We start from the raw sequence: 25,524 nt of genomic DNA, 5'->3' as shown, positions 1-25,524 counted from the left end.
AAGGGAAAATGTCATCAGAATTTCAGCTGGAGAAATGTCCTGCCTTTTTAACAGTTATAAACCTGTTTGAAAACTGTGGTTGGATTTTTCGCCTTACAATACACGAAAATTTGTTCAGCCTGAGTAATAAAACTGTATGTTATTTTAGTTAAAGGAATTCAAAGAAACCTCCTGTTTTGGCGTTGACGAGCAAACAGCGAAAATGCATGACCTTGAATGACGTAAGTTTTTCTTTTTTCTCCCGCACCTTTTATACTGAGGTGAACTCTTTTGACTTTCCTTATTGGCAGAACCGCACAAAAAAATGCTATTTCGTATCATAACTAAGCCAAAAAGGAGATCATCTGATGCTTGTCTTCGTCAATGCTAATGCCTAGCTCCTACTTAAATTGGCGACTAAAAACTCTCCCTCGTTGCAAATCGTTCTTCCTCTTAAATTTCTTTTACGTACATCATCTTTTAGTCTCAAGAATTATCGTGCTGAAAAACTGATAGCGTCGTAATATGTAGGGCATTGCATCACGAAGGTTTTCTTAAGTAAGGGGAATCAGCCAATGCATTTTGCACGCTGCAGCTGGAGAGCGACTAACAGTGAAATATATGTGCTACGCGTGTAAGAAAAAACTGACTAGAAGATAGTTTTTGCCCTTCCGTCGATTTCTAGCCGAGAGCTTACAGCCGAAAATTTCCCTTCATTTTTTAAATTTTCATTACTTAAAAACGTATTTATCATTGAAATAACGTCAACGATGTTTAACCTTATTCCAGCTTAGGTGCCAAAGTGAGACAGCATTTAATTACAAGCTGCGCCAAAAGTTATTATTACAAAGTGCTACAGAACACGTATGTACTTCATCTGTATCCAAAATAGTATTTATTAAAAAACAAAACTCTCTAACTCTCTAATTTTGAACCTATAAGAAAAAAAAAGGCTAGTTTATTCCGTTATATTTACATCAATTTTTTTTTTAAAATATGTTCATCAAGATCTAGAAAACTATAGGGTTTTTTTTCTAGTTAAGGCTCTAAAACACCTGTCATGGCTTTGTCGAACAAAAAACTAATATACATATCCCTGAATAGAGTAAGTTTGTTCATATTCTCTTGTAAGGCATAACCTTCAGGACAGAGATTATATTTTTTGAATTTCCTAAAATGTCTTTTATATGTAACCAAGCCAAAAGGGCTGGCATGTCTTTGTTCCTGTGATCTCCAGTGCGCGTGGCTCCTACTTGGGTGGCCGACTAAAACCTTCCCTTCTTTTCAAATCTTTCTTCCTCTCAAGTTTACAATTTGGCCGAAAATTTACAGCCCATTTTCGTTAATTTTTTTAACCGGAAAATTGCATAGATTTGCAGGATTTTCTAGTCATTTTTAACTTAAAAATCGACCACAATTTTCCATTCCTTAAAAAAACTTATGGATCATAAACAATGTTTAACCTTATGCCAGCTTAGGTGCCAAAGTGGTACAGCACTTGATTTCAAGTTGCGATAAAATCCGACAGGTATTACAAAGTGGGAGGATTATTACAAAGTGCTACCGAACACGTATGCACTCCATCTGTTTCCAAAATAGTAGTTTTTGTAAAACACAACTCTTTAAGCAATTTTGAACCTATAGGAAAACCAAGGTTGGTTTATTCCTTTCTATACATCATTTTTTTTTTTAAATCTGTTTATGAAGATGTAGAAAATTGTTGGGTTTTTTTTTAGTTAAATCTCTAAATCACCTGTTATGGCGTTTTTGAACAAACAAACAAAATACATCGCCCTGAATAGAGTAAGTTTGTCCTTATTCTCTTGTAAGGTATAACCTTCAAGACAGAAATTATATTTTTTGAATTTCCTAATGTGTCTTTTAAATGTAACCAAGCCAAATGGAGATTATTTGGCGTGTTTTTGTTGCTGTGATCTCTGATGCGGGGATGTGTGATCATGTTTTTTTTCTTAAATGAAGAGCCAATTGAAAGGCATGCTCTAAAAAAATAAAGTTGAGATCATAATTTTTGAAACTTACTCTAGCTTTTTTATTTTATTTTTTTCAAGTAATAATTTCTGTTAGGCGCACCCATGGCAATTTGAAATTCTTAGGAAGTACTTTAATATCACTCCAAAAAATGGGTTAGTCAATGCTTGACGTTCCTTCAATTCTTCCGTTTATTAGAAATTTTGCTCCTAAATCTACAGGTAATATATGTTATAGCTTTCTGAAGCTAGCAAAGCGCTTCAAAGCTGATATCAAATGAAATTCAGTCTTGATGACAAAGAGGGAAAAAGGAAAATTTTACCCCGAAACGGTTGCGCGTGCAAGTTTGTTTAACTAAAGACACATAGAGCTTATCAGGTATTTTTGCGTAAATTGAAGTTCAGCTTGGTAACTTTTACTGATACTTTAAGTTAGAAGTCAGTAAAAAAAAGATTTACTTTGAAATAATGCAGAAACTGCTCTTCACAACTCTTACATTTCTATCTTATTTCGAAGAAATAACGGACTGGAATTCTAAACACGAGACGGATGAGCATAGGAAAACAGTGAAATATCAAATAATTACCCTCGTTTCCATCCGCAGGAAAGTGAAGCCATCCTTCCCACAGAACTGCAAAGAGGAAAGATAGAGATAGTTTCATGGGAATCTTCATCCTTGAAGAAAATTTGTGTACATGTACATGTCTATCGTTTACAGTGAAGCAGGTACACTCTATCGTCAAGCTTAAATGCTATTGGGCATGACGAGCTTTGCGTCACAAAAATATGTTTATGTAAATTAGCTGGTGACATATTGAATGTCTTCAATTTTTTTTTTTCTATTCACGTGGATTCAGTAATACTTGTATTTGCCGCGTTAGGCCAAAATAAGCTATTACAGTAGCAAATGGATGGAAAGCGTCACAATGTGAAAGAGAAATTTATACCAGATTAATACAACTATGCTATTATATTCCTGCAAATTAAGTGAATTTATTATTGCAGTTATCTAGCATTGACCATTTCATCGCCGAGATGAGAATTCTAAACAAATGAAGCTAACCATCCACAGCTGCTTAACTCCGAGCAAGGAAATTATCAAATTAAGCCGACCAGAAAACGCGATAAATTTGCATAAACGAAGACTTCCTAAAAATAACAATTCACGCTTCGCGGATGGAAAATATTTGAAACAATTATATTAACGATGATGAAACATGCATATGAAAAACTGAGATGATATTTCGGGAAATGGAACTAATATTCAGAATGTTGATGTGTTTTCTCGGAGATTGTAATGTTAGATATTTGCTAGATCATGTGGGAAAAAACTACAGATCCGAACACGCAAGCGTATCTGATGTCAAAGTAAATTTTAGCGATGCGTAGGAAACACAATAAACGGACAACAACATGTCACACATTTATGGCTCCTCATATACTAAAGAACTGAACCGAGAGACAAGAGTACCCGGCCGGGCAACCTGCAATACTTTTTTCAGTCGCCCGAATCCAAAAGTTAGTTGCCTCTAGCGACCGGGCACCGTTACACCACAGGCCTGGAGTATAGGAGAGATAAAAAACAACCCTCAGGTATGCGTTACCTAAGGGGGTATGAAAGAGATTAAAATTAACCCTCAGGTATACACTACCTAAGAGGGTATAGAAGAGATAAAAAACACACCTCAGGTATGCGCCACCCAAGAGGGTATAGAAGAAATTAAAAATAACCCTCAGGTATACACTTCCCAGAGGGTATAGAAGAGATTGAAAGTAACCCTCAGGTATACACTTCCCAGAGTGTATAGAAGAGATTAAAAATAACCCTCAGGCATAGAATTCCTAAGAGGGTATAGAGGAGATTAAAAATAACTCTCAGGTATACACTACCCAAGAGGGTACAGAAGACATTAAAATTAACCCTCAGGTATTCATCATCCAAAGCACCGCAGTTTCTTTAGAAATATACCCCGTTAATTCGTAAATTAGGCTCGTTAACTCAAATCGTTTTGTAACGTCGACATTCGTTTATCTGCCATTGCTGAATAAAAGCATCTTACCAGAGCAACATATTCCCATGTATTAAAATGTTGTTGATGACACAAGTTTATTTCGAATATCGTTTTAAGGAGTGGCTAAAATAAAAAAAAAATTAAAAAACCCATTTATTTTATGTAACCTAAAAATTACTTGATTTGTGTTTAGGCAAGCAAAAAAGAAAACGAAATTATCTTCCGTAATTGAGTCTAATAAGGTACAATAGGTTTTGATTCTGGCAAAGAAGTGTCCACTGTTATGCTATTTGTATCTTTAACTGCATCGATATTTCCACTTTCGACATCGTTCATGAACCTTTTTTCTTCGTGATCTTTCAATTTATCTTGTGCCTCAGGACAAGTCCCTGTCCACCGCTTTCCCTAAAGCTTCCAAGTGTTTGCCTTCAGGAAAGTTGACGCGAAGTTCTTCAGAAGCGGTTAAAACGTAATAATGGAGAAGAACATAGATACTCCTAAAAGCACCACTGTGGCACGAAGCGGTTCAATTATGATGCTTCCAATATCAGAGGGAGCTTGTTCTAAAGAGAAAAATATTTTAATAAGATTACTATTGATAATATTTTAGTTGTGAGTGGAATTGGAATATATGTATGGCACGCACATATTTTTTAGAAGCACGGTTCAAAGGCAGCGGTGCTCTGATGAACGCAAAAACAGGAAAATAAAGAGAAGGATGTGATCAAGTAAACCTTGATATGTTCTGTAACGTTCAAGAGATTACCAGATGAAGTTTGACAACTATCAAAAGCAGCTTAGTTGTTAGGCAAGATTCAAAATGACCGCGTTTATAGTTTAAAATATTAAACACACTTATCGTATAAACTTCGGTTTTCTACGAGAATTTTCAGCCCTGAGAAAAGCTGTAACAACACACGTGAAAAAATTGCGGTATCTTTCTTGGACGTGTATGATATCGTCAATCTTATTTTTTTCTTGGACAGTTGTTTGTTTTACAGAAGTGTGATGGTCACTCGACCATGAACAGCGGTGTTGTAGCAACATTCATTCTCCTGACTGTTTCTAACGTTGTAGGGCCTCTCTCACCCCTTAGGAGTCATAAAGACCATCTCCACTGCTTCTCCCAGAGTATCCTCCTCCTCCTCCTCCAGGACACTTTCTTCCCGCCCCACCACCTCCTCCAAACCCACTATGGCTAACCCGAATACTAGATCTTCCACCACCCCTCTCTGAGGAAATCCCTTACCGCCCTCTCCACCATTTCCCTCTTCCCCATCAAAATTGTTTGTACTTCTTCCTCTGGAGTAGAACCCGACACTAACCTCCTGAGATATAGTGATATACCGCCCACGGTAAGCCCATTAGCCTATGTTGTAATGTTGATGGAGAGTTCTTGGTGTAATCACATGGCTCTCGGGGGTGGTGGGGGATTATTCCTTGCCAATAGTGTATACAGGTGGGACTTTAGAAAAATGATTTTCAATGAGGGGGGGAGGAGGGGGGAAGGAATATAAGAATTTTACAGAGCCTCAGGAGAGGGATAAAGGAAAATCTAATCGTCACAAACAATATCCGTGGACCTTCCCCCACCCCTTAGGCGATAAGCAACAGCCAGTCGTTCATTGGCGTTTTGAAGACCCAGAATGTTTACTAAGTTTACAGAGTTAATGACACTCGGCGAAAAGGAATTGATGTTTTCATATGATGAGGAAACCAGCCCATATAGGAATATAAAACCGAAACGAAAAAAAAAGCAAAAATAAAAATAAAAGCAAGAAAATTCTTGCTTAAACTTGCTCAAGGTCAATAAAGCAACTAACACGCATACCGGTATCACCAAAACCAAATCATTTCCCACGGGACGATGCGGGATATATCGCCGGGGTGAGTAAGGTAGATCCATGACCAATCTAAACGCAGATTTCGTTTCATCTTTCCTGCCTGCAGATCAAATAATATGACGAGAACTGACCGAAGGTCACTTTCGCAACACCCGCCGGTTGCTGACGTTAAGGTCGAGAAATTTTCTCATCGGTTCAAATGAAAATCAACTCTCCCAACCGTTACTGAGAAATTTTATTCGAGACAGTAATGAGGAACTCTTATTTCATCCAAAAGTGCTTTGTAGTGACATACCACACCTTGAGATCTGGGGAAGAAGGAGTCGTTGGCGTTGCCCCTATGATTAGTTTTCATATGTCATTTCTTTTTAATAAGCTATTTTAACTAACTTTCCCTCTGTTTCGAACAGGAAGAAGCAAGGGTAACTTTGCATAGTGTTTCAATCTTTCAATGTCTTTAAAAGAAAAAATAAGCTGGAACGGACGCGCAATCAACCAATACTCTGAAGAACTTTTTTATTGATAGCTTGACACTAAATTTCTAGTAACACTTAAAATGCAGCAATAGTTTTAATTTACCACCAAAACTAACTGAAATTTATTCACCTTAAAGGCTTTTAAAACAATCAAAGTGCAATATTTCCATTAATATAATGTGAATTACGTCATATGCATTGTGTGGATCCAAGAGAGATCATCTTCCTGAGTATTTGCATTAGGGGGGGTAGAGAAGGGGAGGGAGAGGAGAAGATTTTCCTCTTTTTGTATGAAGAGCCTCTTACACAGATTGAGCCATTTGAGGTCACGTGAAAAGATATTGCAAGTCGTCCTCTTTCTCTCTCGCTTGGGTCCACTCCGGATATCATTTTGTTCGTGGAGTTTTTGCTTTTACGAGAGGTTTTCTATTTCTATGTGTTATCCTTTATGAATGGAATCAGTAACTTATATACACAAACGTTATTCCAATTATAAATACAAGAAATGAATGTAAATATTGTCAAACTTCTAATCAAAATGTTTTCAACTCTGTAACTCAAAAAATGAATTTTATATTTCAACGGCCTACCGCTGACTCCTTAGCTCTATCTTCTATACGTCTGTTGACTATGTAAGCCTTCGGTATTTCTGATATAAGAAACAACAGCAACAAAAAAAAAAAAAAAACAAGAAGGAAAAAATAAACTGGATCGAGCGAAAACAATAATAATAAAAAAAATGGTTTAACAAATAGACGTCGTAACGACGGTCAAAAGCTGTAAAAAGTAAATCTAATGCTTTTTTGTCAACGACAGGAAGATCTTCCTATGTATGTTTTAACTCTAGCAATTAAATATATGTATAAGGCGAAACGTTTTAATTGACTTTTCAGTTCAATTATTCATCAAAAACTAAGTTTATGTTAAAGACAGTTGACCTTATTAAAAAAGAAACCTCTTTTCAGATGGTAAAGCCTATCTCCTTAGATAACTCATCTCATATCCATTGCTAAGTATCTTAGTTGTACAATGGCTCTAGCACTACGAGATCGCCTCCTGAGTGGATCCACATTCAACGATAAGGTTAGTTGACACACAACAATCACGTAGTCGCTTTTAAGGATGTTTATTGAAAAAATTTTTTAAAAAAATTTCCAGGGTTTACTACTTGACCCCGTCACCCACTCAATTTTGTAAAACAAAAATGCAATATCTTACAGCGAGAAAGTCGGTGAACTACAGTTTACTGCAATTCACCGACTTTCAGTGGATGAAATTCTGTGAGGAATAAAACTGGTCTATTATTTCAGAATTGATCTTCAACCGAAATGTGTCAACAACTTTGTCACTTATTTTAATGTAGAATAACATAAGTTGCTTTTTTTCCCTCAGGATTCTTAGTCTGATCATTATGAACATTCAAGCTCCATTATATTTATCTAACTTGTTGTCATATCTAATCTCTGTTAGCCCTTTAACTCCCATGAGTGACCAAGACAGAATTTCTCCTTAGTATATCTTTACAGTATCATGCAGATAAGTGATGAGAAGAAAGAAAAATATTAACTGTGGGATTACTATTTGATCTGATACCAAATTCTCCAAGCTAGCATAATGAGAATTATTTGGCAGACAGTTAGGAGAATTACTACTGAGATTTTGGGAGTTAAAGGGTTAAAATCACCTATGCATTGCATGGCGAGTGGTTCGGTTGTTTCTTCTACAGTAATATGATGGTCACCTGACCATGGCCAGCCTTGTTGTGACAACATTCATTCTGTCGATTGTTTCCAACGTTGTAGGATCCGCCACCCCCCCCCCCCCCACAGGCACTCAAAATAGAATATCCGCTGCCTCCCCCAGAGTATCCTCCACCTCCTCCTCCTCCTCCTCCGCCCCATCCCCCAGCTCCACCTCCTCCGCCAAACCCACCATAGATGTTGAAATACTCTGATCTCCCACCCACCTCTCCCTGCAGAAATCCCTTACCACCCTCCCCACCATGTCCCTCGGTCCCATTGAAATTCTTTCCGCTTCTTCCACTGGAGTAAAACCCGCAACCGCCACCACCTGAAATGTAATGGTATTACATTTGCAGTAAGCAGAATAAACATTTTGCACGAAAATTTTAAATTACTACCTAAATGCTAAAATGAAAAAGATTATTAAAAAATTATTTTACCTTGTTCATTGCTCCCTCCTGACCATGGTCTGTCTCCAGGATTCCCTGTCGTGCTTGTGCTGGCGTCACATTTTGTATGTTTTGAAAATCCATATTGTACCCCTCCTCCGCCTCCAGCTATTATCAAAGGTGTGTTGGCTCCTCTCACTACAAATGTACCTCCACCGCCGCCAGAGGATTTATACATCCTGTTTATTCCTCCCTCTTGACCAATAAGTATCTGGATGGCTTCACCCTTGATTAAGCGGAATGTTCCAATCATTCTTGCCCCTCTCCCGCGGTACTGAGGGATGTTTTTCCCTTTATCGTACCCTCCAGCTACCCCAATTGCTTCTATTCTGTAATCATCAGTGTACGGTACAGTCCACTGTTGAATACCGCTGGACAGAGCAACTTGTCCGTCATGATCATGACCTGCGTAGTAACTTCCGAGCGATGTTGGACCATATCTTCCAGTGGCATTGAGATTTGAGAACACGGCTTTGAATGCTGAGAAGAAAATGTAAAATTGACATCCATTTTTTTAATTAAGTAGTAATTTCATCCCTATCTCGAATGTTTGTGTTCAGTCTAGCAGCTGGTTGTATAATCAGTTCAAACAGTTGAGAGAACAAATATGTAAAACATTAAGCTCATTAAGGGTGCTTTAGATCTTAAGTTTTCCTACCCTGGTAAAGAAATTTGAAATTATTTTGATTATCTGGAGGAAACTATGGGATACGCGTTGCTCATAACAGGAGGAGTCTTCTCCTGACGAATATAATTTCTGAGCACTGATCGTTAAGTAATTTTTTGAGTGAATTTCCTGTGTAGACATATCAGGTAATGAACCACTTTAGCGAAATCTGTGGAAAACTTGTCTTATTTAGTTCCTGGTCATTGCCATGATAGAATCCTAAGCCCATTAAATGTAATCCGTACGACCTCGATTTCGTAGATTTCAGGTTGTGCCAATGTTCATTTTGTAAAGGGAAGGTGTGCTTACATAGCACTTATGATAAGTATTTTCCTATGTCACAATTTACATGGAATGAGAAAGTGCCCGTCTGAACTGCAATGATTGAATTAAGTATTCGTTTTAAACGCACATTTATCAGAGTTTATCTCCGGCGCTGTTTCAAGTGGATCATGCAGATCGTTATCAGTTAAACTTCTGAAAAAACTAAAAAAAAAAAATTAAAAAAAAAAAAAAAAATCAGAGAACATTTCTTATACTTACCGCAAGTGAATCTCGTTTTGCATTTGCATGTGTAAGACCCGTCTGTGTTATTGCAACTTGCATTATAGTAACAGCCATGGGTTTGGCTGGTACACTCGTCCACATCTAAAAAGTTTGAAAGTAAACAAGAAAAGGGTAGTGAGAAGAAAGGAAAAGGAAGAAAAGGAAAATTTTCAGACTTTAATATGAATCTTGAGTTTCTTAAAAATAAAGTGTTTTTTACTACTTGCCCTGCAATCTTAAGAGCTTTAAACCTGTTTGAAAACTCTGGTTGGCTTATGTCGCCTTATACATAAAATATATATATGTTATTTGCCGGCTGGGAGGTCCGTATGGTGAAAAACTGTGACCGAGGTCTTGAAAATACTGCCCGAGGCCGTAGGCCGAGGGCAGCATTTTCAAGACCAAGGTCACAGTTTTTCACCATACGGACCGACCCTTACCCGGTAAATAACATATTTATTGTTTTTAAACTTGACGAAATTCTTTCCGAAAGAACCCGAATGACTTATGGCCGTAAATACGGCAAGATCTTCCATAAACTGAACAATTTTTGAGTGAGTAAATGGTAGTTTAAATAGAGGTGATGCAAATTTAAGAGATATGCCTCAGCGAAACATTTTCATTTCCGTAACGATAAAGGTGATTTAAAAGGCTTCCAAACAAACTTTGAAACATTATTTTTACAAGTATCTGTCACAATCTGACACCTGTCAATTAGAGAGCGCGCAAGAAAAAAAAATCGTAGGAACATTTGAAATCCAACAGAACTAGTTTGGCAAGGACTGTCACGACAATGTTTTCTTAAAAATCAGTTAATGATCTAACGGAAAGTATTATTTAATCTCATCGACCATTCGTTCATGTACGAAGATTTACCTCTGTTCATTAAGTAAACGGCGAGGAAAGTAATTGTGATTAAATTCAATTTTTTATTTTGAAGTTGTGGGAGTTTGCTCGTTTGTTTGCTGTAATGGCGTGTTTAACTCTGATCTTTCCTTCACAAAAACTAAATTCGAACGGCACACTCCAACGAGACACAAGGGAATTTAATGCAGCCTTTTCTCAATTCCTTCAATTTCTGTTGTGCAATTTAAGGTACAAATGTCCAAATTGAACGGAATTGGAAAGACTCACCAGGAGCGTATATTTGTTGTAGAACTTAAATTAAAACTTCGCCCGCTTTTTTTTTTACTATGAACAAATTGCTCGAGAAAATTCAGATATTAAATGAATGAAAGTTCCATCGTTCAGTTTAACTGTAACCAAATACCTCACGTTTCAACTTTCTGGGTACTTTTTGTGAACGATTAAAATTAATTGCAGACGGTTTTTAGGCCGCTTGTCAACCAACGTAATGACACTATTGTTTATACAAATTCATTCTGAAACCAATATTTTTCTGTCAACCAAAGTGATTTGATAGAGAGAAAAGGGAGGATTCATAGGTTATTTATCGGCTTGAGGTAGTGACCGATGTGTTTGCTTAAAAATACTGCCCAGCCGGAAAACGAGGTATATTTATGAAAAATGACAACGAAAGTTGGGATGTACTCGGCGACTCACGAAAGCGTTACCGTGGCCCGTGGGCAGAGATAGGAAAATACTGACCGGGTAAAGAACCAATCAGATTGCAAGATTCGTTACCGTGCCCTCTAAAAAAACAATAAATGAAAATATGTTCAGCCTGAAATGTAAAACTCTATGTTATTTTAGTTAAGGGAAGAAACCACCTGTTTTGGTGTTGATGAGCAAACAGATAATCTGATGTTTGTCTTTGTTAATGCTAATGCCTAGCTGCTACTTAAATGGGCGACTAAAAACTCGTTGCAAATCGTTCTTCCTCTTGAATTTCGCTTACATACATCATCTTTTAGTCTCAAGACCTATCGTGCGGAAAACTGATATTTAAAGGAACGAAATGCAGTTTGGGAAAGCATCATGATATGTAGAGCATGCCATCATGAAGGTTTTCTTAATAAAGGGGACTCAGCAAGTGCGCTTCGCACGCTGCAGCTGAAGGGCGACTAACAATAAAATCTATGTGCTACGCGTGAAACAAAAAACTGATTAAAAAATAATTTCTGCTTTCCCGTCGATTTTTAGCCGAAAGTTTACTAACGAAAATTTTGGTTCATTTTTTTTAACCGGAAAATAACATAGATCCATCCACCACAATTTTCCATTACTTAAAAACTTATTGATCATAGAAATAATGTCGACAATGTTTAATGACAAAGAGGGGTAAATTTTAAATTTTACACCGAAAACGGTGACGTGTACAAGTTTGTTTGGCGAAAGACACATGGAGCTTATCAGGTATTTTCACGTAAATTAAAGTTCAACTTAGTACTTTCTACTGATATAATTAGTTAGAAGTCGTTGAAACAAATAACTTTGAAAAAGATGCAGAAATTTGCCTTTTACAAGTATTACATTTCTAGCTATTTCGAAGAAATAACGGACTGGAATTCTAAACAAAAGACGGATGAGCACAAGAAAACAGTTACATATCAAACTTACCACCGTTTCCATCCGCAGGGCAGTGAAGCCATCCTCCCCACAGAACTGTTATGGACAGCAAAGATAGAGACAGTTTAGAGGGAATATTCATCCTTGAAGAAAATGCTTGTACATGTTTATCGTTTACAGTGAAGCAGGACACTCTACCGTCAAGCTTAAATGCTATTCGAAGTTGGCGAAGTTGCGTCATTGTTTAAAAATTGTCCAATCTGGTAGCAATCGTCTCGTTTCTCAAGTTACTTTAAAAGCCTTTTAATATATTCCTTCCATTTCTTCTTTGACAGGAGTATAAAAATACATTTAGAACTTCAGTTTTTTTATCATTTTCAACCATTCATAGATTTACAAGATAATAAGATCTCTTCAAAATGTAAATTGGCCTCCGTAAACAGTTCCCAAAGTTGACTTTTCGAGCGTTGGCCCCAATTCTTCTTCCTTCTGACGAAGTGCTAACGCTCGAGACGTCGGCTTAGAAACTCTTCACAGTAGCAAATTTACACTATCAACTCAGCTGATAAAACCGATCTTTTAATACCCCTATCGACGAAGCACCACAGCTTCTTTAAAAAAATACCCCGTTTATTTGTAAATGTAGGCTCAATGAGTCAAATCATTATGCAACGTTGACATTCGTTCATCTGTCATTGCTGAATAAAAGCGTCTTACCAGAGCAATCCAATCCAGTGCATTAAAATATTGTCGATGACACAAGTTTATTACGAATATCGTCCTGAGGAGTGGCTAAAATAAAAAATACATTTATTTTTGTAACCTAAAAATGACTTGATTTGTGTTTGGGCAAGCAAAAAAAGAAAACTAAATTCACCTTCTGTTAGTGACTTTACGAGGGTTCAAATATATATCTTTGATATATTCATTATGTAGAAAAAATGTGATCTTCCTCTCTGGCAGCTGGAGATCGTCAAACATGAGTACAGCAGGCTGTAGTGATGACTTGCGCAAAGCCACCCTTAGAATCATCTAGAAGATTATTTAAAGCATCATTTGAATTGAAATATCAAGCTTTTGTTGTCTTCTCTAGAACCCTTTTAATATCGATTTTACTCTTTCTTTTTATTGCATCAATATTTATGCTTTCGACATCTTTCATAATCCTTTTTTTCTTCCTGATCTTTCAATTTATCCTTTCCCTCAATCTCCCCGCTTTCTATTGAATTTTCAGAATTTTTCCCTATAGCGCGCGTCCAAATGTTTGCCGCATGCATCGCAGCTTTAATGAAAATTTGCGCGCAGGCTACGCAACCTCACAACACGATGAAACGTAGTGTCCATGTCATCTCCTTGAACTTCCTGACAATCTCAGAAAGAAAAATGATAATAACCTCATAAAAAAATAAGTAAAGACATAAAAATCGAAAAAAAAAATGTTGAGGAAGCGATAAATTGATGAAATATAAAGACGATGATCTGGAATTTTTATATCATGAAACTAACGCGTATCGAGATTTCTATTACTTAATTCTTCAGCTGATTTCAAAACTCTCATGTTAAATACGCATAACAAGCTTAACGAGCGCTTTACACTTTACATCCTAAGATCAGAATGAATAATCTCCATACTTTCCCTTTATATTTCCACTGCCGCTGATAAGGAGACTGTTTGACAAACAAAGCTTCCTGGCTTGGTGATCATTTCCTTTATTCTCATGATCTTAGTGAAGAATTCCATTTTATTATTGCTGGGAGAAATTATATTTTGGCACTCTTGGAGGTTAAAGGATTAAGGAGAGTCTATGAATTTTGGCTGAGGAAGTTTTCAAGTCTCGTACCCAGACCTTCAATGGCCAATCGGTTTTAACCGTCAGTTATATGGTAGGATCTGGGTAAGAGATTAGGGGTTCCCAAACACCGTTTTCTTTTGTTACACTAGAGCTTAAATAAGCTAAGAACCATTTCAATAATTATGAATCCTTGATATTTCCATTTGAGTAGTAACTTGCCCTCTGTTTTTGGAAGAATTTAAGATAAGACATGAAGTTGAAGGAAGAGGTGGGCTGAGAGCCGCGCCACCGGATCCTCCTCCTGATCACGGTGATATTTTGAAGCCCGTCCGTTTACGTGATGCAGCACAGGGACAAAAAAGGGAGAAGTGTTACCTGACGGTTTTAATGAGTAACTGTTGGCTGTAAAACGGCCAAAAATTTAGCCGTAAGCTGCAAAAGAAAAGTTAAACGTGCGGAAAATTTGAGGTAATCACAATGAATATATTTCACCGATAGCCGTAAATTGGAAAAAATTTAGCCATGAGCGTTAAATGCCATCACCCCATTAAAGACCGTCTTCTGTCAACAACATGACACACTCTCCGCTTTTAATCTTAGAGAGTTCAACCGTTTAACTGCCGGATCAAATTTGTAATTCTCTTTATTGTCAACCATTCAATTCTTATAATGTTAGTTCAGAGAATTTATTATTGAATGAACTTATTATCCCAAAATTGATATTTTTCTTTATTCTCATGACTTATCTGGTTGATATTGCATTGATATTGTAAGGAGAAATTCTGTCTTGGTCACTCATGGGAGTTAAAGGGTTAAAGGGCTTTTCGCAAGAGCGTGTAAAACCAAAACCAAAGTAAACACAAAAACTAGTTGGTAAAATGCACCTTTAAACCCCAACATCAAAATGTATATTCTCCATACCGTTCTTTGTACATAACCTGTGATATCAATAAGGAGAATTTGTTCAAAATCACGAGCTTTACTAGTTTGTGATCATTTCTTTGATTCTCATGACGTTTGTGCTTCATTTAACAGTGATACTGTTTGGAGAAATTAGCTGCCCGTCACTCTCAGAGATTTGAGGCTGATCTCATTGCTAAGTACGAGATTTATTCATATATATATGTATATATATACAATTTAATTTCACAGGTAAGTGTAAATCAAAAGCTCAGTTTTGCTGTTTTTTATGACCTGTTTGGGATTCTATTTTCGGCATTATATTTTAAATCTCGGGTTTTCTTTCATATGATCAGTGATCAGACTGGGATATCGTTCTTATCAATAAATATAATATAACAGAATGTCTAGCTAGTGTGCTACGCCAATTCATTGAATATCGTGAAGCAAGCACGCAAATGTATCTTGCGTAAAAGTGAACAACTGAAACTCTTTAAATAAGTAAGTTTTCCTTAACATCTGGAATCCGGGAATTTCTCGCCGTAAACATCTGCCGAAAGAAAACCTTGTCGAAGGCACTTCCGAAAAAACTTGCGGTAGTGGTTAGACAGAGTGGTACAATTTATACTGAAACTCAAAATATTTTTCATGAAAGCCATAATCGTTGCGGCGGATGACGTAGTACCCAGTTCCGGAACAATTAGATGAAATGGCATGAGTATCTCACAATGGATCGAAAACTGAAAAAATGGTTCCTATGTAGATGGTCAATCGGCGATAAGTTAGTTAGTAGTGGCATACCACACCTAGAGACAAGGGGGAGAAGAAGTCGTTGACGTTGCCCCTATGATGAATTTTCATCTGTCATTATTTTTTAATCCGCTATTTTAGCTAAATTTCCCTCTCTTTCTCACAGGACGAAGCTAGGGTAACTTTGTACAGTGTTCCAATCTTTCATTGTCTTTAAAGGAATGAATATGTTGGAACGGACACGCAATTAAACAATACATTGGAGAACTTTTTTTATTGATAGCTTGACACTAAATTTCTAGAACCACTTAAAATGCAGCAACAGCTTTTATTTACCACCTAAACTAACTGAAGTGTATTCACCTTAAAGGCTTTTAAAACAATCAAAGTGCAATATTTCCACTAATATAATGTGAATTACGTCATATGCGTTAAGTGGATCCAAGAGCGATCATCTTCCCGGGTATTTGCACCAGGCGGGGCAGAGAAGGGGGGGGGGGGGGGAGAAGGGGGGGGAAGAACGAAGTTTTTCCTCTTTTTATAAGAAGAGCCTCTTACACAGATTGAGCTATTCGAGGTCACGTGAAAAGGTATCGCAAGCCCTCCTCTCTCTCTCGTATGGGTCCAGGCCGGATATCACTTTGTTCGCAGAGTTTTTGCTGTTACGAGAGGTTTTCTATTCCTATGCGTTTTCCTTTATGAGAACAAAGCTCGACTGAAGCTTGGATCGAGATAATCGCACTTGAATGGAATCAGTAACTTATAAACACAAATCTTATTTGAGTTGTAAATACAAGAAATTAATGTAAATATTGTCAAACTTTTAATCAAAATGTTTTCAACTCTCTGACTCTTCCATTTCAACGGCCTACCGCTGACTCCTTAGCTCTATCTTCCATATGTCTGTTGACTGTGTAAGCCTTCGGTATTTCTGATATAAGAAACAAGAACAAAAACAAGAAGGAAACAACAAACTGGATCGAACGAAAATAATAAAAAAAATGATTTAACAAATAAACGTCATAACGATGGTCAAAAGCTGTAAAAAGTCAATCTAATGCTTTCCTGGTCAATGGCAGGGAGATCTTACCATTTAGGTTCTAACTATAACAATTAAATACATTTATAGGTCGAGACGCGATTTTAATTGACTTTTCTGTTCAGTTATTCATCGAAATCTAGGGTTAAATACAGTTAACTTAATAAAAAGAGACCTCTTTTCAGATGGTAAAGCCTATCTCCTTAAATAACATTCTTTCCATATCCATTGTTAAATATCTCAGTATTTGCATACATTTTTAAATGCTGAGCCACACCTCTAGGAGCTTTTAAATTCCGAATTCTGATAGTAAATAATCAAACGGAATACATGATTCAATGGCATTTGGATGAATACATGGTATTTTACAATGGATCAAGAGCTACGAGATTGGCTCCTGAGTGGATCAACATTCGGCAATAAGGTTAGTTAACACATAACATTCACGTACTCGCTTTTAAGGATGTTTTATTAAATATTTTTTTTAATGTACAGGGTTTACTACAACACCCCGTCACCCACTCAATTTTATAAAAAAAAAAAAGTCCAAAATCTCACAGCAATAAAGTCAATGAAATGCCGTTTTTCCATCACAGAAAGAAGAAAAAAAATGCAATGTTGTGCTGTGGACGAGTAGGTGAAATGCTATGAGGAATAAAATTGGTCTACTATTCCAGAATTGATCTTCAACCGTAATGTGTCAGCAACTTTGTCGCTAATTGTAATGTAGAATAACATGAGCTGTTTTTCCCCTCAAGATTCTTGGTCCAGTCACTATGAATATTCAAGCCTCATAACATTATCTAACTTTTTGTAAAATTTAAAAAAAAAAAACGATCTCTGGCTAAAACTTTTAAAATACGAGCTTTCGGCTGTTTGCGCTACAGCCTTCAACGGGTAAAATGATAAAAAGGTAAGAAATACTAGGTGTGAAGTACAAAGTAAAAAATTAAAAATGCTGATAACTAAGAATGTTTGTTAAAAAGAATGTTGTATTGTCCGGGCAAAGGACAGGAATTGTTGTCCGCATTGGGAGTTAACTTGGAATGCCACGCTTCTAGTGTTTTTCTTGTTCTAAAACTGCCTTTGTCAATAATAGATGCATTATCAAAGTCTATTGCGTGACTATTGGCCCAGACGTGATTGGAAATTCTTGAGCCTTTTGCCGCGGTTTTCACATTTCTGAGGTGTTCTTTCTTTCTTGTGTTGAAGGCCCTGCCAGTCTCACCAATATAACACCATGAACAGTCACCACAAGGAATTTTATAAACAACATTTGTTTGCGATTCCAACGATGGTCGAAATTTTGGAGCCGGGAACTGTTGTTGGAGGGTGATGAGTGGTTTGTTCACTACTGTGATGTCGTGTTTTTTGAGGACACGAGTCAGAGGTTCTGTTACGCCTTTAATGTATGGAAGAGAGGCGAACGACTTGCGTGATTCGGACGCCTCGACCATCTTGAAAAATGTGCCAACAAGTTTTTTCGGAACCTGTGATCTCCCACCTACCCCTCCCTGCAGAAATCCCTTACCACCCTCTCCTCCATACCCCTGGATCCCATTGAAATTCTTTCCACTTCTTCCACCGGAGTAAAACCCGCCACCACCACCACCTGAAATATCATGATATTAATTAATTAGAAAACTTTTAATGGGGATATCGTGAGATTATGGCAGAATAAACATTTTGCACGAAATTTTTTAATTACTACCAAAATGCTGAAATGCTAAAGATTATTGAAAAATATTCTTATCTGAGAATCCAGAATCAGCAGTCTGTGCACCATGTCCATTGCTCCCCCCTGACCATGATCTGTATCCAGGATTCCCTGTCGTGTTTGTCTTTCACTACAAATGTACCTCCACCACCTCAAGAAGAAAAATACCACTTGTTTATTCCTCCTTCTTGACCTACAAGTATCTGGATGACTTCACCCTTGTTCAAGCGGAATGTTCCAATCATTCTTGCTCCTCTCCCACGATACTGAGAGTTGTTAATCCACAGTTCGTACCCTCCAGCTGCCCCTATTGCTTCTATTCTGTAATCACCAGTGTACGGCACAGTCCACTGTTGAATACCGCTGGACAGATCAACTTGTCCGTCATGATCATGACCTACGTAGTAACTTCCGAGCGATGTTGGACCACATCTTCCAGTGGCATTGAGATTTGAGAACACGGCTTTGAATGCTGAGAGGAAAATGTAAAATTGACTTCCATTTTTTTATTAAGTTGTAATTTCATCTTTATCACGAATGTTTATGTTTAGTCTGGCAGCTGGTATTATGATCAGTTCAAACAGCTGAGAGAACAAATACGTAACATTAAGCTCGTAAAGGGCAGTTCAGATCTTAAGTTTTCCTACTCTGAGAAATTTGAAATTCTTTTGACTGTTTGGAGGAAAATTTAGAGTACGGGTTACTCATCATAGGAGGAGTCTTCCCCTTTAAGGGGTTTTCGGGCGGATTCCTGTATAAACATATCAAGAAATGAACCACTTCAGCGAAATATATGGAAAACTCGTCTTATTTAGTTCCTGGTCATTGCCCTGATAGAATCCTAAGCCCATTAAATGTAATTTGTACGAGCTCGATTTCGTAGATTTCAGGTTGTTTCAGTGTTCATTTGGTAGAGGGAAGGTGTGCTTGCATAGGATTAGTATTTCCCGTTGTCACGATTTACATCGAATGATAAAGTATCTGTCTGAGCTGCAATGATTGAGGTAAGTATTCGTTTTAAACGCACATTTTATTAGAGTTTATCTCCGGCGCCGTTTCAAGTGGATCACGCAAATCGTTATCAGTTAAACTTCTGAAAAAAACTATTAAAAAAAATCAAACAACATTTCTTATACTTACTGCAATTGAATCCCGTTTTGCATTTGCATGTGTAAGAGCCGTCTGTGTTATTGCAACTTGCATTATAGTGACAGCCATGGATGCGGCTGGTACACTCGTCCACATCTAAAAAGTTTGAAAGTAAACAACAAAAGGGCAGGAACACCAAATAAATAGAAATTCTAGGAACAAATTGCAATAAAAAAACTATCTTAGACCTTCGAAAAAATTTTCAGGCTTCGACGCCCTTCGAACTCACGGCCCCTAGTTACTAGTTGGTCACTAGTTACAACTGAAATACGAGGTACAATGCACGACAACAGGGAATTTATATGTCAATAAGAACCATTGAACGAAAAGCTATCAATTTTTTTTAGCAAACTCGACTGTGATACATATTAGTAGTCATTTGTTTTCGTCCTCATATAAATCACTCTCAGCGCAGATGGTTAGACATTTTAGTCTTCTCGGATGAGAGCAAAAAAAACCGTATGCCCTTTCTCCTGCATCTCCTCTGTATACGCTGACAGTGGATGTTAAAATAATTCATACATTTATTGCAGTAATTAGGGAACATAGCTGCTAGTGTTGTGGTATGACCTTATTTCTTAAAATGAGGGTATCTGCAAAAATTTGTCGAGTTAACGCCCCAATTTTCCAAGTGTACTATTGTTCACAGTTCGAGCTACCTGGCTAGCATTCCTGATAAACCCAGTTTGCGATTGTATACGTGAACTATACCCTTATAGCGGTACGCCCCTTAACTATCCAGTCAGTTGGTGTTAAGAGATCGACCGTGATAGATCAGAGTTTCTTTTTACACAAGATTCTTCCAGTTACGTAACGTTGTAGTTTCTCTAAACCCATAAAGAGAAGATCAGGCGTAAGTTCAGCTTATTGTATTTACTTTCCTTTCTTTTCGACTTCACTTTTTTTGTTATCAGTCTCATCCCATTTTTTGATCTTGTACATTACAATTTCCCTTTTTTAGTTTTCACCGCATGTGTACCATAGTCAGACGACAGCATTAAACCCTGTTGAATCGACTTGTGGTGTCGATTCCTACACTGTGGCTGACACTCCCCGAGCTCTAGTGCAAAACAACCCTCGCCCGCTGTATTGGGTACGCGACAGCCTTAATTCTGAAAATGGGGGTATCTGATTAAATTTCCTTCAAAATATCTATGAATATCACCTGTGCAATTCCGGCCGTCCCCCTGATAACCTTCTATACAGCTACACGTAAATGATCCCTCGGTATTATTACAAACAGCTTTGGCATGACAGTCATGAGTGTTGTCAATGCACTCGTTTTTATCTGAACAAAAAAAAACAGTACTGATATGAGCTTATCCGCAAGCTGGATGAAGAACCTTCAGAACATTAAAAAGAATATTAGTGAGACCTTTTTCACAGTTTTCTCCCGTGTAACTATCTGGACACAGGCAAATATATCTCTTGTCGGTATATCCATTGAGACAGGTGGAATCATGGAGGCAGGGATTACTGGTGCACGAATTCTGATAGGATAGGAACACGCCTGTTAGTAATTATACTTGATCAAAAGTATTCAAGCTGATTTCAGATTGTATCGTAATGTAAAGTAAAATCCTACCTCAGAGGCCCAGAGAATAAAACTTTTTCTTATTTCTTTATCTTCACGATGTTGGGTGTGGTCGAAATTACTCAGTTGGCAGAGCCTGAAGCCTGTCTCGTTTGGTGGGCCGATGTTCACAGACAAACAATTGCTCTCCATGAGGCACTCATATCTACAGTCATGAGTCATGAGCTCCTCCCCCATTGGCAAGTAAATTTCTTTAAATACATAACGTTGAGGAGCACATTCTCCTTCTGATCTCTTAAATCTAAGACTTCGGCAGCCAAAATCTGGAGGCATTGGATTCATAAGGAAAAATGTCATCAGAATTTCAGCTAGAGAAATACTTACACTCTGATCAGAAACATCATCAGACATTACAGAATTTATTATTGTGCCTTAAAAACACTTTGGTTGAGCAAAAAAAAAAAAAATAAATAAAAAATAAAAAAATAAAATAAAAATTAAAAAAATAAAATAAAAATTAAAAAAATAAAATAAAAATTAAAAAAATAATGATAATAATAAAAAATGAAAATCAACAGCACTACTATTTTCAGTCCGTTAGTTAATTAAACACACACACACAAAAACCCCTTACAGTGACTTCACCGATAACAGAATAAATAACGGGCAAAAAAAGGCTTGCCGTTAGATCTTCATGGTAGCCTTTGTATTAAAAGGGTTTTTGGTATTAAGATAGTTCGTAAAAGATAGCTAAAAAATAAATCAATTAGGTTTCAAACTTATCACTCCGCATAAGATCTGATGCAAGAGATCATTTTACCGCAAAATTGCTTTAAAAAGAAAATTTTTAGACTTAAATATGAATTTTCAGTTTCTTAAAAATAAGTGGAGAATAATACCTGGGCGCGCGTAGATAAGGAATTTCTCTTCGAGTGTTTAACTCGATAGCTCACGAGTGAGATGTTGAGTTGAACACGAGAAGAAAAATTCCATATCTACAAGCAACCATTGATTATTTTGTTTCTCATATAAACATAATAGCCTGAGAAGAAAAGCCGACTTCATTAATGAATGAAAATGAATGAATCGAAAATCCCCGAATAACAATCGTAGAGTGCGTTGGCGCTAATTGTTAAAATGGAAAAAAATGCATTGAATCATTATTACAAAACAACAATGGTCTTAATTTTCAATTTACAAAATTCTCATTTAGTGACTGTCCTAACCGACAGAAGACGTCTTTCGGGTGAACAGCCAAAATCGGCCGGTGGCAAATCTTTCAGTTGTCAATTTTCATTCTCAGCCGAGAGAAATGCTAACACCAAAGCCACTGAATACGTAACTTTCGGTTTTTCTTTTAGTATGTTGGTTTCTTTCCCCTTCTAAGAAAATTTGAACCTCACAGTCTGCCATACGGATTTTCAGTGTTTTAGCAGCCATAATTGGAGAAAGCTCCGACAAACAACTTGTATTAAGAATCGTGAAGGCTTTGCCGTTCATTCATCAACCTGACCGAGTGGCGGAAAAGGCAAGTGACGTGTCAGCGGCTAATTGGCTATATCAATACACGTGAAAAAATACGATATTTTTTCACGTGTGTTGTTACGGCTTTTCTCGGAGCCAGAAATCCCTGTATAACACCGCCGTTTATGTGATAAAGTGTTTTTTTATTACGAGGTAATTTTCACACTACAACTATTTTTTCCATCGGTAGCCAATAACAGATTTTTTACTTGCCCTGCAATCTTAACAGCTTTAAACCGGTTTGAAAACTTTGGTTGGCTTATGTCGCCTTATACATAAAATATATGAAAATATAATCAGCCTCTATGTTATTTTTAGTTAAGGGAAGAAACCACCTGTTTTGGTGTTGATGAGCAAACAGATTACCCAATGTTTGTCTTTGTTAATGCTAATGAGCGACTAAAAACTCTCCCTTGTTGCAAATCGTTCTTCCTCTTAAATTTTGTTTACATACATCATCTTTTAGTCTCAGGACCTATTGTGCTGAAAAGCTGATATTTAACGGAACGAAATGCAGTTTGGGAAAGTGTGGTGATATGTAGGGCATGCCATCATGAAGGTTTTCTTAAGTTCGGGAACTCAGCCAGTGCGCTTCACGAGCTGGCAGCTGAAGAGCGAGCGCAATGCTCGATAAGTTTCAAAAGCTTACACAATTTTACAAAGAAATGACGTTTGGGCCGTAACATTTTGGAAACTCAACATTTTCTTTTCTTTTCTCATTTTTCCTTTTTTCTATTCAAATTACAATCTCATAGGCGCCTTGGTATCTACGTAAACAACCAATTTGTAATTCTTAGGAAGAAAACCAGAATCACCCCAAAATTTGCGTTGACCAATTCAGTTGAAACAGCTCGATATTTTAGTCGATAAAGATAATGCTTGTTAAGTAGGAATCTTCATTCTTAAAAACGCAGCGGGAAAGACGGTTTCATGCGTATCGTTAACTGTTAAGCAGCTCAAGCAGGGAACCTCTATCGTCACGCTTACGTGTTCTTGACCATGTGTTAAATGCTGCTCTGGCTAAGAGCGGGGTTTAGGGCACATGCTTAAAAATAGTTTAGTTTTTCCCCAATTCTCTTTTTTTGCGTCGCCACAAGCCGAAAATAATTTTTTGCTAGACCGCCCGTGAGGACAGCGAAAGTGTAGATTTCACAGATTTTGTTCAGCGCCTATCGACTGCAATAATATAGCTCGTGGAATTCTATTTTGCTACAAGTTACAAGGTGTATTCAGCTAGTTCACAGAAAAAATATAAAAACTTCACCTGAAATATTTTTCATATCAGTGTGATCAGAGGAGACCCTTCTCTTCGACTTTAATTTGCATATAAAAAATTAACCAGTCTGTACGAAAGAATTCTCAAAATGCAGGCGTTAATGGGTCTAAAAAATATACCAGTGCATCGTTTACATGTGTCCTAAACCCTTTTCATAGGTAAAAAGTAAAAGGAAACTTTTTCCGACGGGAAGTCGAGTGGACCGCTTTTAGCGAGAGCGGCACTTAAGTATTGTATTCAGTTTAGTAGTGTATTTAGTGCAGATTGCATAAATGACTGACAGCTGTTTTAATGACGAACCAACCGTTTCACTGTCTTGTGTTTACTTGAAAGAACTTCAATATTTTCGTTGATTTTTTTTTTATCGTTTCAACTTAAAAATCGACCACGATTTTCCATTCCTTAAAAACTTATTGGTCACAGAAATAACATCGACAATGTTCAAAACTAAAGTGGGTGCAAAGTGGAACAGCATTTAATTATAAATTGCGACAAGAGCTAATGCAAAATCCGACAGGTATTATAACGTGTGACGATTATTACACAGTGCAACATAAGACGTATGCACTTCATCCGTATCCAAAATAGTACTTCTAAAAAAACAAAACTCTCTAAGCAACTTTGAACCTATAGGAAAACTAAGGCTAGTTTATTCTTTCTATGTAGCAGTTTTTTAAAATCTGTTTATGAAGATCTAGAAAATTGTTGGGTTTTTTTTTAGCTAAAGCTCTAAACCACCTGTTATGGCATCGTTGAACAAACAACCAAAATACAGAGCCCTGAATAGAGTAAGTTTGTTCCTATTCTCTTGTAAAGTATAACCTTCAAGGCGAAAATTATCTTTTTTGAATTTCCTAATGTCTTTTTAATGCAACTAAGCCAAAAGGGCGATTATTTGGCGTGTCTTTGTTGCTGTGACCTCTGATGTGCGTGGCTCCTACTTGCCTGGCAAAGCGCTTCAAAGCTGATATCAAATGAAATTCAGGCTTGATGACAAAGAGGGAAGAAAAGGAAAATTTTACCTCGAAACGGTTGCGTGTACAAGTTTGTTTAACTAAAGACACACAGAGCTTATCAGGTATTTTTAGGTAAATTAAAGTTCAACTTGGTTACTTTTACTGATACGTTAAGTTAGAAGTCAGTAAAAAAAAGATTTATTCCAAAAAAGATGCAGAAATTGCTTTTCACAAGTGTTACATGTCTACCTTATTTCGAAGCAATAATGAACTGGAATTCTAAACAAGAGACGGAAAAGCAAAAGAAAACACATAAATATCAAAGACTTACCCTCGTTTCCATCCGCAGGGAAGTGAAGCCATCCTCCCCACAGAACTGTTATGGAGAGGAAAGATAGAGATAGTTTGGAGGGAATCTTCATCCTTGAAGAAAATACTTGTACTTGTGTATCGTTTACAGTGAAGCAGGGAAACTCTACCGTCAAGCTTAAATGCTACTGGGCGAGACGAGCTTTGCGTCACAAAAACTTTTTTTATGTAAAATAGCTGGTGACTCATTGAATGTTTTCAATATTTTTTTGCATTCACGTGGATTGAGTAATACTTGTCCTGTATTTGCCGCGATAGGCTAAAACAAGCTATTTCAGTAGCAAATGGATGGAAAGCGTCACAATGTTATAGAGAAATTTATACTAGATTAATACAACTATGCT

The 25,524-nt window shown here is 37.0% G+C and overlaps 1 protein-coding gene across 1 annotated transcript; it reads right to left on the bottom strand.

Annotated features, from left to right (window-relative positions):
- Window positions 1–5,065: 5,065 nt before the first annotated feature.
- Window positions 5,066–25,363, bottom strand: LOC136280837 (uncharacterized). The gene is given in 7 exon segments (XM_066166565.1): window positions 5,066–5,308; window positions 8,042–8,370; window positions 8,441–8,971; window positions 20,687–20,809; window positions 20,897–21,011; window positions 21,107–21,378; window positions 25,143–25,363. Coding segments are annotated over 7 exon segments (1,704 nt in total). The 5' UTR covers window positions 25,234–25,363.
- Window positions 25,364–25,524: the final 161 nt, after the last annotated feature.

The sequence above is a fragment of the Pocillopora verrucosa genome, chromosome 5 (genome assembly GCF_036669915.1).
Source record: "Pocillopora verrucosa isolate sample1 chromosome 5, ASM3666991v2, whole genome shotgun sequence".
Taxonomy (NCBI): Eukaryota; Metazoa; Cnidaria; class Anthozoa; order Scleractinia; family Pocilloporidae; genus Pocillopora; species Pocillopora verrucosa.
The sequence above is the reverse complement of the archived record's forward strand: the minus strand, read 5'-3'. Positions and strand labels throughout refer to the sequence as shown.